This window comes from Trichechus manatus, unplaced genomic scaffold, assembly GCF_000243295.1.
Source record: "Trichechus manatus latirostris isolate Lorelei unplaced genomic scaffold, TriManLat1.0 scaffold00033, whole genome shotgun sequence".
Taxonomy (NCBI): Eukaryota; Metazoa; Chordata; class Mammalia; order Sirenia; family Trichechidae; genus Trichechus; species Trichechus manatus.
This window is the reverse complement of record NW_004443969.1, coordinates 12638685-12649307: the sequence shown is the minus strand read 5'-3', so window position 1 is coordinate 12649307 and position 10623 is coordinate 12638685. Positions and strand designations below refer to the sequence as shown.

At 41.3% G+C, this 10623-nt stretch overlaps 1 protein-coding gene across 1 annotated transcript; it reads left to right on the top strand.

The window, feature by feature from the left end:
* The first annotated feature begins 3557 nt into the window (after positions 1 to 3557).
* Positions 3558 to 10255, top strand: LOC101355346 (WD repeat-containing protein 44-like). Its single transcript, XM_012555177.1, is given in 7 exon segments — positions 3558 to 3612; positions 3985 to 4041; positions 7612 to 8241; positions 8244 to 8788; positions 8791 to 9218; positions 9220 to 9488; positions 9678 to 10255. Coding segments are annotated over 7 exon segments (2562 nt in total).
* Positions 10256 to 10623: the final 368 nt, after the last annotated feature.

The following is a 10623-nucleotide window of genomic DNA, read 5'->3' as shown; positions in this document are numbered from 1 at the left end:
TATACTTTTTTATTCGTATTACTTCCCTGTTATAGCCAACAACTTAATGATGAAAATGATGACATAGAAGGAAAAGGAAAGACAGAGCAACCCACTCCTCCTTTTCCTTTCAGTTTTTCCTTACTTATCAGTAAGCTGAATGTAGAGAGTGCTAGTAGAATGTATATGAATCAAGAAATTAAATAAAAAGAGTAGAGTTAGGTTTGTGCAGTGCTTCCATCATTCTGGTAAGAACAAAATACATAGATATGTTTAAGCTACAAAGTAGAAATTGTGTAATTTCGATGACTCCACATATGAATTAAATGCTCTTATGTTTGCATTTAAAACTGGCCTGACAATATAAAGATGAACGGTAAAATTCATACTATTGTTAGTTGCCATGGAGTTAGTTCCAACTCATAGTGACTCTGTGTACAACAGAACAAAGCACTGCCTGGTCCTGCATCCTCACGATCGTTGCTATGTTTGAGCCCAGTGTTGCAGCCACTGTGTCAATTCATCTTGTTGAGGGTCTTCCTCTGTTTCATGCTAATAACTTAAAGATTCAGGTTTTTTTTTTTTTTTTTTTTACTTAGAATGATTTTATATAGCAAATAAAAACACCATATCAAATCAAAAGCAAGACCACAGAAGAAAGGAAAAAGCTTTACATTTAGTACTGTTAATGATACTTTTTCCATGCTTTTTGAGCATGGAACCCACATACGTAATTACGTAGCTGGCCTTAAAAGGTAAGACCTGAATAATTGGTCTACCAGGTTTGAAGGTTTAGGACCATAGTCTGGTGGAGCAGCTCGGTTAATTGGCACAATATAGTCCATAAAGACAATATTCTACATCCTAGTTTGGTGGGTATCATCTGGGGTCTTAAAAGTTTGTGACCAGCCCTCTAAAGTATAACTATTGGGCTCTACTCATCTGGTTCAAAAGAGAAATAAGGAAACCAAAGACTCAAAGAAGAAACTAGTCTGCAGAACCAATAGTCTACAGGAACAATATCACCTACCTTGAGACTGGAAGAACTAGATGGTGCCTGGCTACCACTATCAACCATTCCAACCAGGGACTCAATAGATGGTCCTGGATAGAATGGGAGAAAAATGTAGAACAAAACTCAAATTTCCAAAAAAAAGTTGGACTTACTAGACCAGTAGAGACTAGATGAACCCCTATCACCCTGAGACACTCTTTAAACTTGGAACTCAAACCACTCCCAGAGGTCACTTTTCAGCCAAATGACAGATTGGCCCATAAAATAAATAACACCACCCATGAGTACTGTGCTACTCAAATTAATAATCTAATGAAACTAATGGTAAGCATTTACCCTAGACCAAAGATGAGAAGACAAGGGCAGACAGGGAAGCTAGATTAATGGAAAAAGAACAACCAGAATGGAAATAATGAGAATGCTGATATATTGTGAAACATGTAACCAATGTTATTGAACAATATGTATAGAAATTGTTGAATGAGAACCTAATTTCCTGTATAAATTTTCACCCAAAACAATAAAATATTTAAAAAAAAAAGACCTGAATAGAAGGAGTGGGGCCCTGAGACTTGGGTTGGGGATATTTGTGTGGATGAACTTGAGAAACTTGAGCCCCCAGATTTTTCTGAACCTTTAGGATCTGCAGAAGTGACCAAGTGCTCCTTGTTAGAGAATTGGTAGCCCAACCTCCTTTTGCCTGGAGACTGTACAGAGATCTCACTTGAGGTCGATGCCTTTCAAGACTGTATCTGCCTTTCTCGAGATTTCTCTAGTCTTCCCTCATGGTTTGTAGGTGACAACCAGGATTAAGATTCACCATAGCTTGACTGCAGAAGTATTGTTCTTGCTTTGGGAGAAAAAAGGAAGAATTGTTCACCAAAAAAGCTACAGTAACTAGCTAATTTGTATGGGCAGGAACAAGGAGAACATAACTGGGAATGATCTTTATAGGGTTAGATGAGATAAGCCTGGGTAAGGGAGAGTTCCCCTTCAGGTCAGAATTTAATGACCTGGCAAGGACACTGGAGCCCATCCTAATGCCTTGCTGGAATGGCTCCTCAAAGCTTGGAAAAATGATGGCCTATAGTAAATTAGGTGGAGACATCATAACTGCCTTAGCGAAGTATTCAGGAAGAGGTTGGAGGGCTTAGGGAGGGAAATGACCAAATGCATTTATTACGTAAAAGAGGTGACTGTCCTCTGTAGACTAGAGAGAGCCAGGGTTGACAGTAGTGGTGGCTGCTATGGAAATGGGATAGCTAGTGTCAATGGGAATAATATCATTCCAGAAAAGTTGAGACAGCCAAGTAGCAGCACTTTATCATCAAAGGGAGGTGGGCATAATTACCATAAAGGGCAGCAAAGTCACAATGGCAGCCAGAGGTCCTGACCTACAGGGATCTGTGTCAATGGCAATAAACCATGGTGTTTCTAAGGGCAAGAGATATGGCTAAAAAACAAGGCTGTTGTTTGATTTATACAACCAAAACAGATTAAGAGTGGGTGAATCAAAAGACAATGTCAGTCACTGCATTACAAAAAGGAAAATATTTCTCCCACTTCTAAGGCCTGAGCCGGTTCTCAGATCTGGAATACACAATACCACATATTGTAGTGATTTCCCTAATTCTTCCCCAAGGGAAACTTTGGCTATTTACATTTAGGAAAGAAGAATACCCAGAACTTTTAAGGGCTGTTGGATAAAAAGTGCTGTTTCCTAATACCAGGAAACCAAAATCACCACTATGGTGCTCCCATCTGCAGGGGCTTAGCCAGAAACACCTCCATTTGAGGGCTAACAGATATCTGATTTTTTTTTGTCAGGAGGTCCAAAAAATATCACCTCCGATGAAGGGACTTTATGGCCAAAGAAATGTGACAATAGGCATATAACCATGGAGTCCTCTGATACAATGTTAGGAAGCCTCCCAAAAGTGTAGCAACATCCTGTGGGGCTGGGACCCTAAGAATGTGATATGTATTTTGAAATCATGGTGCTTAATTATTGATAGGGTATAATGCTCAAATCCAGGAACCAACAAGTGGAAGTAGAATGTTTTGATCATTGTTCCCAGTAACCGATTTGGGGAATTTGTGTATCCCATCAGCACAACTTTAGAATCCATTGGGTTAAAGGCCTTAGTTTCCAAGGTAGAAAAATTTTACTAAAGGACCCAGTGAAGTTTCAGCTAAGCCTAAAATTAACATTGCCAACTCTGCTTTGGGCTTCTCCTTTCAGTAGATTATAAGTCAATTAAAAAGTTACCATACAGTCAGAGGAAACTGATTATCATGATGAGGTAGTGGGTTGCTGCTATGTAAGTGGGCTGGAAGTGTATGACTGAAATGGAAGAGATTCAATTGGGTGCCTGTTGGTGCTTCCATGCCCAGAAATATAAGTGAGAAATTTCACTGATCATGGCCTGAGGAGTGTGTGGTAAGCAGGGGGTTCAGCCTCTCAGAGAGGAAAGTCTATGTCACCCCATTGAGCAAACAACCTATACCAGAAAAGGTGCTGGTTGAGAGTGAGGTGAGTATAATCTAGAATAGAGGGTAGACGATGGAGATGATAAACATTAATTGCAAACTCAGGATTAACTGCAGCAGTGGGAACGGTAACATGTCCCACTCATTTTCCTTATGTAAGTTAAAAAAAAATTCTAATATAAATTGCAATGAAGCCACAACTTTGTCTGAAGAAACATGATAGGACAGAGCGGATATGGGCCTTGAAAGGACTGTAGTAGACACTGTCAGTTCCCTCAGATGCTAGTTTTCAGCAACTCCCAGCAGCCATACCTGCATCTCTGGGTCTGAGAGCTTTTCCCCCTAGCTATGCAGAAGGCTGAGTAGCCTATACTGACACCAAACCACTCTATGGGAACACCTTTCAATTACTGAGTGCCAGGATTTGGTCTATAATCCCCTAGCTTCCTTACTTCCTGGGTGGGGTAATTCTGACTTGTGTATTTTACATTGTTTCCCAGAGTCTCCTCGTGGGATTGAGTGTCGCAGCGGCGGCGATTGTCGGGGCAGCGGAGACAGTAACCAATGCCACAACTCTTACAGAGAAGTGGGGCCAGGAGGGTCACTCTGAGGAGTCGAACCCCGGCTTCAGTCCCTGGAGTTTATTTTATAGTCAATACAGCAAGCAGTGAAGCAAATAACAGAACAATGGGCTTTGGGTGAATAACAATAAGTTTCGGGCAAGGGAGGAGGAATTCAGGTAAACAAGCCGATCAGTAACGGGTTTGGAAAAACAAGTAGTGACAAGTCTCAACATGTTGGGGCCAAGTCTCAACATGTTGTGCAGCATAGAGGCCTTTATACATCCATATTTTAATGGCACATAGCCCCACAATTGAGCTCTGCTCACCCACCTATGGGATCTGGCTTAATGTTGCACCATTTATCGGCAGTCACTACCATTCACTACCAGTGTTTCCTTTTGCCCGCAAATAAACTACTTGCATGTGAATCCTTTGCACAAGGTCTGCTTCTGAGGGAACGAAATTAAGACAGTGAGAATAGCTATAAACTGACATGAGTTCACTATACGTCCTCAACATACACTTACTGGTTTGGCAGCTGTTCCCACCAACAGTGGTGTTGTTTACATGAACAATGGTGATTCCACATGCCAAATAATTGTGACAAAGCTACACACTGGGACAGTATATTGCAGCAGTCTCGTCATGCTTTTAAAAACAAACTCCTAGGCTTTGTGAAATCCTTAGCATCAAGAAGAACAACATCATGATCTTTGAAGAAACGGAAAGATGCTCAACAGATTGGAAGACAGAGCTGTGAAGCCCATGTTTCCCTAGAACTACTTGATTAGGTTAAACAAGAGCAAGTACCGTTCTTGTGTGCAAGTTTGCCGGGAAAAGATGAAATCTGCAAAGCTGTGAGGAACATGTACCTTGGCTGAAAAGTTTAGGAAACTAAGTTTCAGTCTCTTCTTTTTAATGATGCATTGAATTATTCCAAACAGCCAGCACTGTCTTCTGGAGCAGAGCATCGGAACAGAGCAGGCTGTTACGCCGCTTGAGATAAAAACTGAGACAGGCAATCAATTAAATCAATAAGATACTGTAGGTAAACAGCCATCTGCAAATGAAATGTAGGGAGGGTGGCAAAGATGCTAAATAAATGTGAAATTTAATCTGTAATTATGATCTAAAACAAATGTTCTCAGTACAAGGGCAGAGATTCCTGGTGCTTTAATAGGTCTGGAGGATTGGCCCAGAGGATCTGAAGGGGAATGGTTTCGTGGAAAAGTAGCAGGTGTGAGGAGGAAGTTGAGGATAGTTGTTCCCTGAGCCAAGAAATGGCTCTCCTGGTAAATCCATGGTTGCTGTGGATACAATTGATGTATACCTGTCCGTGGAGGCTGTTTTAGGTTTATAGGCTGAAGTGAAGAAAATGCCAGTGAAGAAAGCATTTTGCATAGGATGGCTGTATGTACTGCTTTGTACCTTTACACTGTTGTCCTGATGACATTATTAATAGTGCCCCATTTCCTTTTCACAAATGTTTTGGCTTTGTTGGTAATTTATACCAATTTATTACCACCCTATTGTTTGCTGTTAGGTGCCATTGAGTCAGAACAAAACGTTGCCCGGTCCTGCACCACCTTCATGACCGTTGTTTTGTTTGAGTCCATTGTTGTGGCTATTGTGTAATGTCTGCCAACCTAGGGGGTTATCTTCCAGCACTGTATCAGACAGTATTCTGGTGTGATCCATAAGGGTTTCCTTGGCTAATTTTCGGAAGTAGAACGCAGAGTTTTTCCTCTAAGTTTGTCTTAGTCTGGAAGTTGCACTGAAACCTGTCCACCCTGGGTGATCCGGCTGGTATTTCAAATACTGGTGGCATAGCTTCTCGTATCATATCAACATGCAAGCTACCGCTGTGCAACCAACTGACAGACAGTTGGTGGGTTGCCACCCTAACTGTGCACGTCATGGATTGAATTATGTCCCCCCAAAAATGTGTGTGTCAGTTTGGCTAGGCCATGATTCCTGGTACTGTGTGATTTTCCTATATGTTGTAAATCCTGCCTCTATGATGTTCATGAGGGAGGATGGGGGATGAGTGGCAGTTGTTTGAGTAAGGCAGAACTCAGTCTATAAGATTGGATTGTGTCCTGAGGCAATCTCTTGAGATATAAGAGAGAAGTGAGCAGACAGACAGGGGGACCTCATACCAACAAAGAAAGCAGTGCCTGGAGCACAGCGTGTCCTTTGGACCTGGGGTCCCTGCGTGGAGAAGCTCCTAGCCTAGAGGAACATTGATGAGAAGGCTGACAGAGAGAAATCCTTCCCCTGGAGCTGACGCCCTGAATTTGGACTTTTAGCCTACTTTATTGTAAGGAAATAAACTTCTCTTTGTTAAAACCATCCACTTGTGGTATTTCTGTTATAGCAGCACTAGATGAGTAAGACTGCACTATTCAAAACACTGCTCATTATCCCAGAAAATGGATGGTCTGCTATGGGAGGCAGCCCAAGGAGCATGTATAGTGGAAAGCATGTGGGATGAAAAGTCAACGGACTCAGGTCTGAGTTCTCTGTTCATATCCTATTAATTAATGTCAAGAAGAAAAAATTACGATCTTTGAAGAAAGGGAAAGATGCTGAACAGATTGGAAGACAGCATCCGATTTTTATCTATAAAATAACATGGCAATACTTCCTTTGTGGTGGTGTTCACACAAAGCACCTTACCAGTGTTAGGTATTATTAACCCTTTTAAAATTCAGAATTATTAGAATTCACCCAAGTTTTGTGGTATGACTCAAGGATAAAGTCAGAATTGTGACCATGGGATTGTGCTGTTCAGATATCCAACTACAGGGAGTGTGATTGAATGAGGGCCCAGCTATCGCTCTTTAAAACCCATTGCTGGGGGACCTCATACCATCAAGAAAGCAGTGCCAGGAGCAGAGTACATCCTTTGGACAGGGGTCCCTGTGCCGAGAAGCCCCTAGTCCAGGGGAACACCAATGAGACTGCCGAGAGAGAGAAAGCCTTCCCCTGGAGCTGACACCCTGAATTTGGACTTTAAGTCTACTTCACTGTAAGGAAATAAAATTTCTCTTCGTTAAAACCATCCACTTGTGGTATTTCTGTTATGGCAGCACTAGATGACTAAGACAGAATTTGGTACGAGAGAGTGGGGTGCTGCTCTAACAGATACCTAAAGTGTGGAAGTGGTTTTAAAACTGTGAACGGATAGACTGCAGCATTGACGGAGGACCAGCAGCAGCAAAGAACCTACAGCAGCAGAGAAGCAGCAGCAGCAGAGAACCAACAGCAGCAGAACCAGGAGACCGGTGATAGACGGCGCTGGAGCCGACCCACGGAGCGAGAGAGCTGAGTACCTGTGTGCAGGAGGCTTCCTGGCAGAGTGGGATGCCTCCAGGCACTTACCAGTGGAGCTACTGAGCTTTGGAACACTTGCCCCAGCAGGGCAGATGCGGGCGTAAGGCCTGAGGGCCAAGAGGCCGTAGGAAGCAGAAGCTGAAGAGACAAGGGACACAAGAAGCCGAGCTGCTTCAGCCTCAAAAGGTGCGGGAAAGGTTAGACTTTCAACATTAAACCAGGAAACAGAGAACACTGCATACAAAGTTGGAAATGAGTTCCCTGTACAAGAATTGAAACAAGATGTATCTAAAAAGATTACTGGAAGTATTATTGAGGAAAGTTAGAAAGTACTGCAACTTGAGGATGACTCTTTGGATTCCAAAGGGAAAGGACTCTCTGAGCAGGCCACTGCAAGTTCTATCACGGCTGGAACAGATCTTAGCAATATACCTGGACTGTTAGCCATAGATCAAGTACTACAGTAAGATTCCAAAAAAGGAGAGAGTCAGAATGTATTTGAAGAAACTGAATTAGAATCTAAAAAATGTTTTCCTTCTGATGACACCTATGAGAAGCCAGCAGATGAAACCACAATGTTAACTGAAGTAAATTCAACTGAGCAGCTTAATGTGCCTGAAACTGAAGGAGAAGTAGTGAACAAGGAAGCCACGGAAGTCAAACCAAGTGATGTTCTAGAACCTGCATCCTCAAATTCCTCATCTACTAAAGATTTTACTGCAATGGAAGAAGTAGCTCCTGCCAAACCTCCGAGACAACTTACTCCAGAACCTGATATAGTGGCTAGTACAAAGAAGCCTGTTCCAGCGCGCCCACCTCCTCCAAATAATGTTCCACCTCCTAGACCCCCACCTCCATCTTGACTGCTTCACCACCAAGAAAAAAGAAAACTGAATCAGAGTTTGAGGCTCTTAAAACTCCTGATCTAGAAGTTGCCAAAGAGAACGTTGTGTCTGATACTCTCCTAACTACAAACATAGTTTCAGAGAGCACAGCCAAGGATTCTCAACCTTCTCTTGGTTTGGCAAGTGCTACCAGTAGAGATAAAGTAGTTACTGCCCAGGAAAATGGAAAAGCACCTGATGGGCAGACAGTAGCAGGTGAAGTGATGGGCCCTCAGAGACCTAGATCCAACTCTGGGAGAGAGCTTACTGATGAGGAAATTTTAGCCAGTGTAGTGATTAAGAACCTGGATACCGGAGAAGAAATACTTTTGAGTCTTGCGGAAGAGAAACTGCCCACAGGTATTAATCCTCTCACTCTACACATCATGAGGAGGACTAAGGAATATGTAAGTAATGATGCGGCACAGCCAGATGATGAAGAGAAATTACAGCCTCAGTCAACAGATGCTGATGGTGGAAGGTTAAAACAGAAAACATTGTTTTTGCTTTTGTTTTCATTAGGACTCAACTAAAGAAGTTCCTAGGAAAATCAGTAAAGAGAGCAAAGCACCTTGCTGAAGAATATGGTGAACGTGCTGTAAATAAAGTTAAAAGTGTTAGAGATGAGGTGTTTCATACTGATCAAGATGATCCTTCATCAAGTGATGATGAAGGAATGCCATATACTCGACCTGTTAAATTCAAAGCAGCACATGGTTTTAAAGGACCTTATGATTTTGATCAGATCAAAGTGGTACAAGATCTTAGTGGTGAACATATGGGAGCTGTTTGGACCATGAAATTTTCTCACTGTGGCCGATTACTTGCCTCAGCTGGACAAGACAATGTAGTGAGAATATGGGCTTTAAAAAATGCTTTTGACTATTTCAACAATATTCGAATGAAATACAATACTGAAGGGCGTGTGTCCCCGTCACCTTCTCAGGAAAGTGAATTCATCGAAATCTGATACAGAAACAGGGGTATGCAGTGGAACTGATAAAGACCCTGATGATAAAAATGCACCATTTCGACAGCGGCCATTTTGCAAATATAAAGGACATACTGCTGATCTCCTTGACCTTTCATGGTCTAAAAACTACTTTCTGCTTTCTTCTTCTATGGATAAAACAGTCAGGTTGTGGCACATTTCCAGAAGAGAATGTCTTTGCTGTTTTCAATATATAGATTTTGTCACTGCCATAGCTTTTCATCCAAGAGGTGACAGGTATTTTCTAAGTGGCTCATTGGATGGAAAGCTCCAACTTTGGAATATACCTGACAAAAAAGTGGCTTTGTGGAATGAAGTAGATGGTCAAACAAAATTGATCACCGCTGCAAATTTCTGTCAGAATGGCAAATATGCAGTTATCGGGACATATGATGGCAGATGTATTTTCTGTGATACAGAGCATTTGAAATACCATACACAAATACATGTCCAATCTACCAGAGGGCACAACAGAGTAGGAAGAAAAATTACTGGCAATGAGCATTTACCTGGAGAAAATAAGATACTGGTAACTTCAAATGACTCCAGAATCAGACTGTATGATCTTAGAGATTTGTCACTGTCCGTGAAGTATAAGGGTTATGTCAATAGCAGTAGCCAGATCAAAGCAAGTTTCAGCCATGATTTTACTTACCTCGTTAGTGGCTCAGAAGATAAATATGTTTATATTTGGAGTACTTACCATGATTTAAGCAAGTTTACTTCAGTCAGAAGAGATCGCAGTGACTTCTGGGAAGGTATTAAAGCTCATAATGCAGTTGTTACGCCTGCAATCTTTGCTCCAAACCCAAGTTTGATGTTATCTTTGGATGTGCAGTCTGAAAAATCAGAAGGCAATGATAAAAATGAAGATCCTGAAGTTTTGGATCCCACACCCTCTGGTATTATGAAGACAGATAACACGGAAGTTCTGCTCTCTGCTGACTTCATCGGAGCAATCCAAGTGTTTATTAATAAAAGGAAAAATGTATCTTAATTTGAAATCACATTTAAAATAAGCATATCAGTAAGTTTCTATATGTATCAGAACTGAAAAAATATTATAGTGCTTCAGGCTGACATCCTTTTTTTTTTTTTTAATTTTTATTGAAAATCGTTTAAACATAATATATTTTTGAGAGGCAGTATTGATGATCTAGTAGACCCTGGACTTCTAGACTAGAAAGGAATGTGGCTAGAATAACATTGCCAAACATTAGGCTTTATGTTTCTTTATGTTTGTGTTTTTATTATATAATTGTTGTGAACAAGCTCAGTTTTCTGCATGAAGACATATTAATATATTAATCACATGTGTGTGCCTTCTGGTTACATGTACTAAATCTAACAGTTAAATTATTCCCA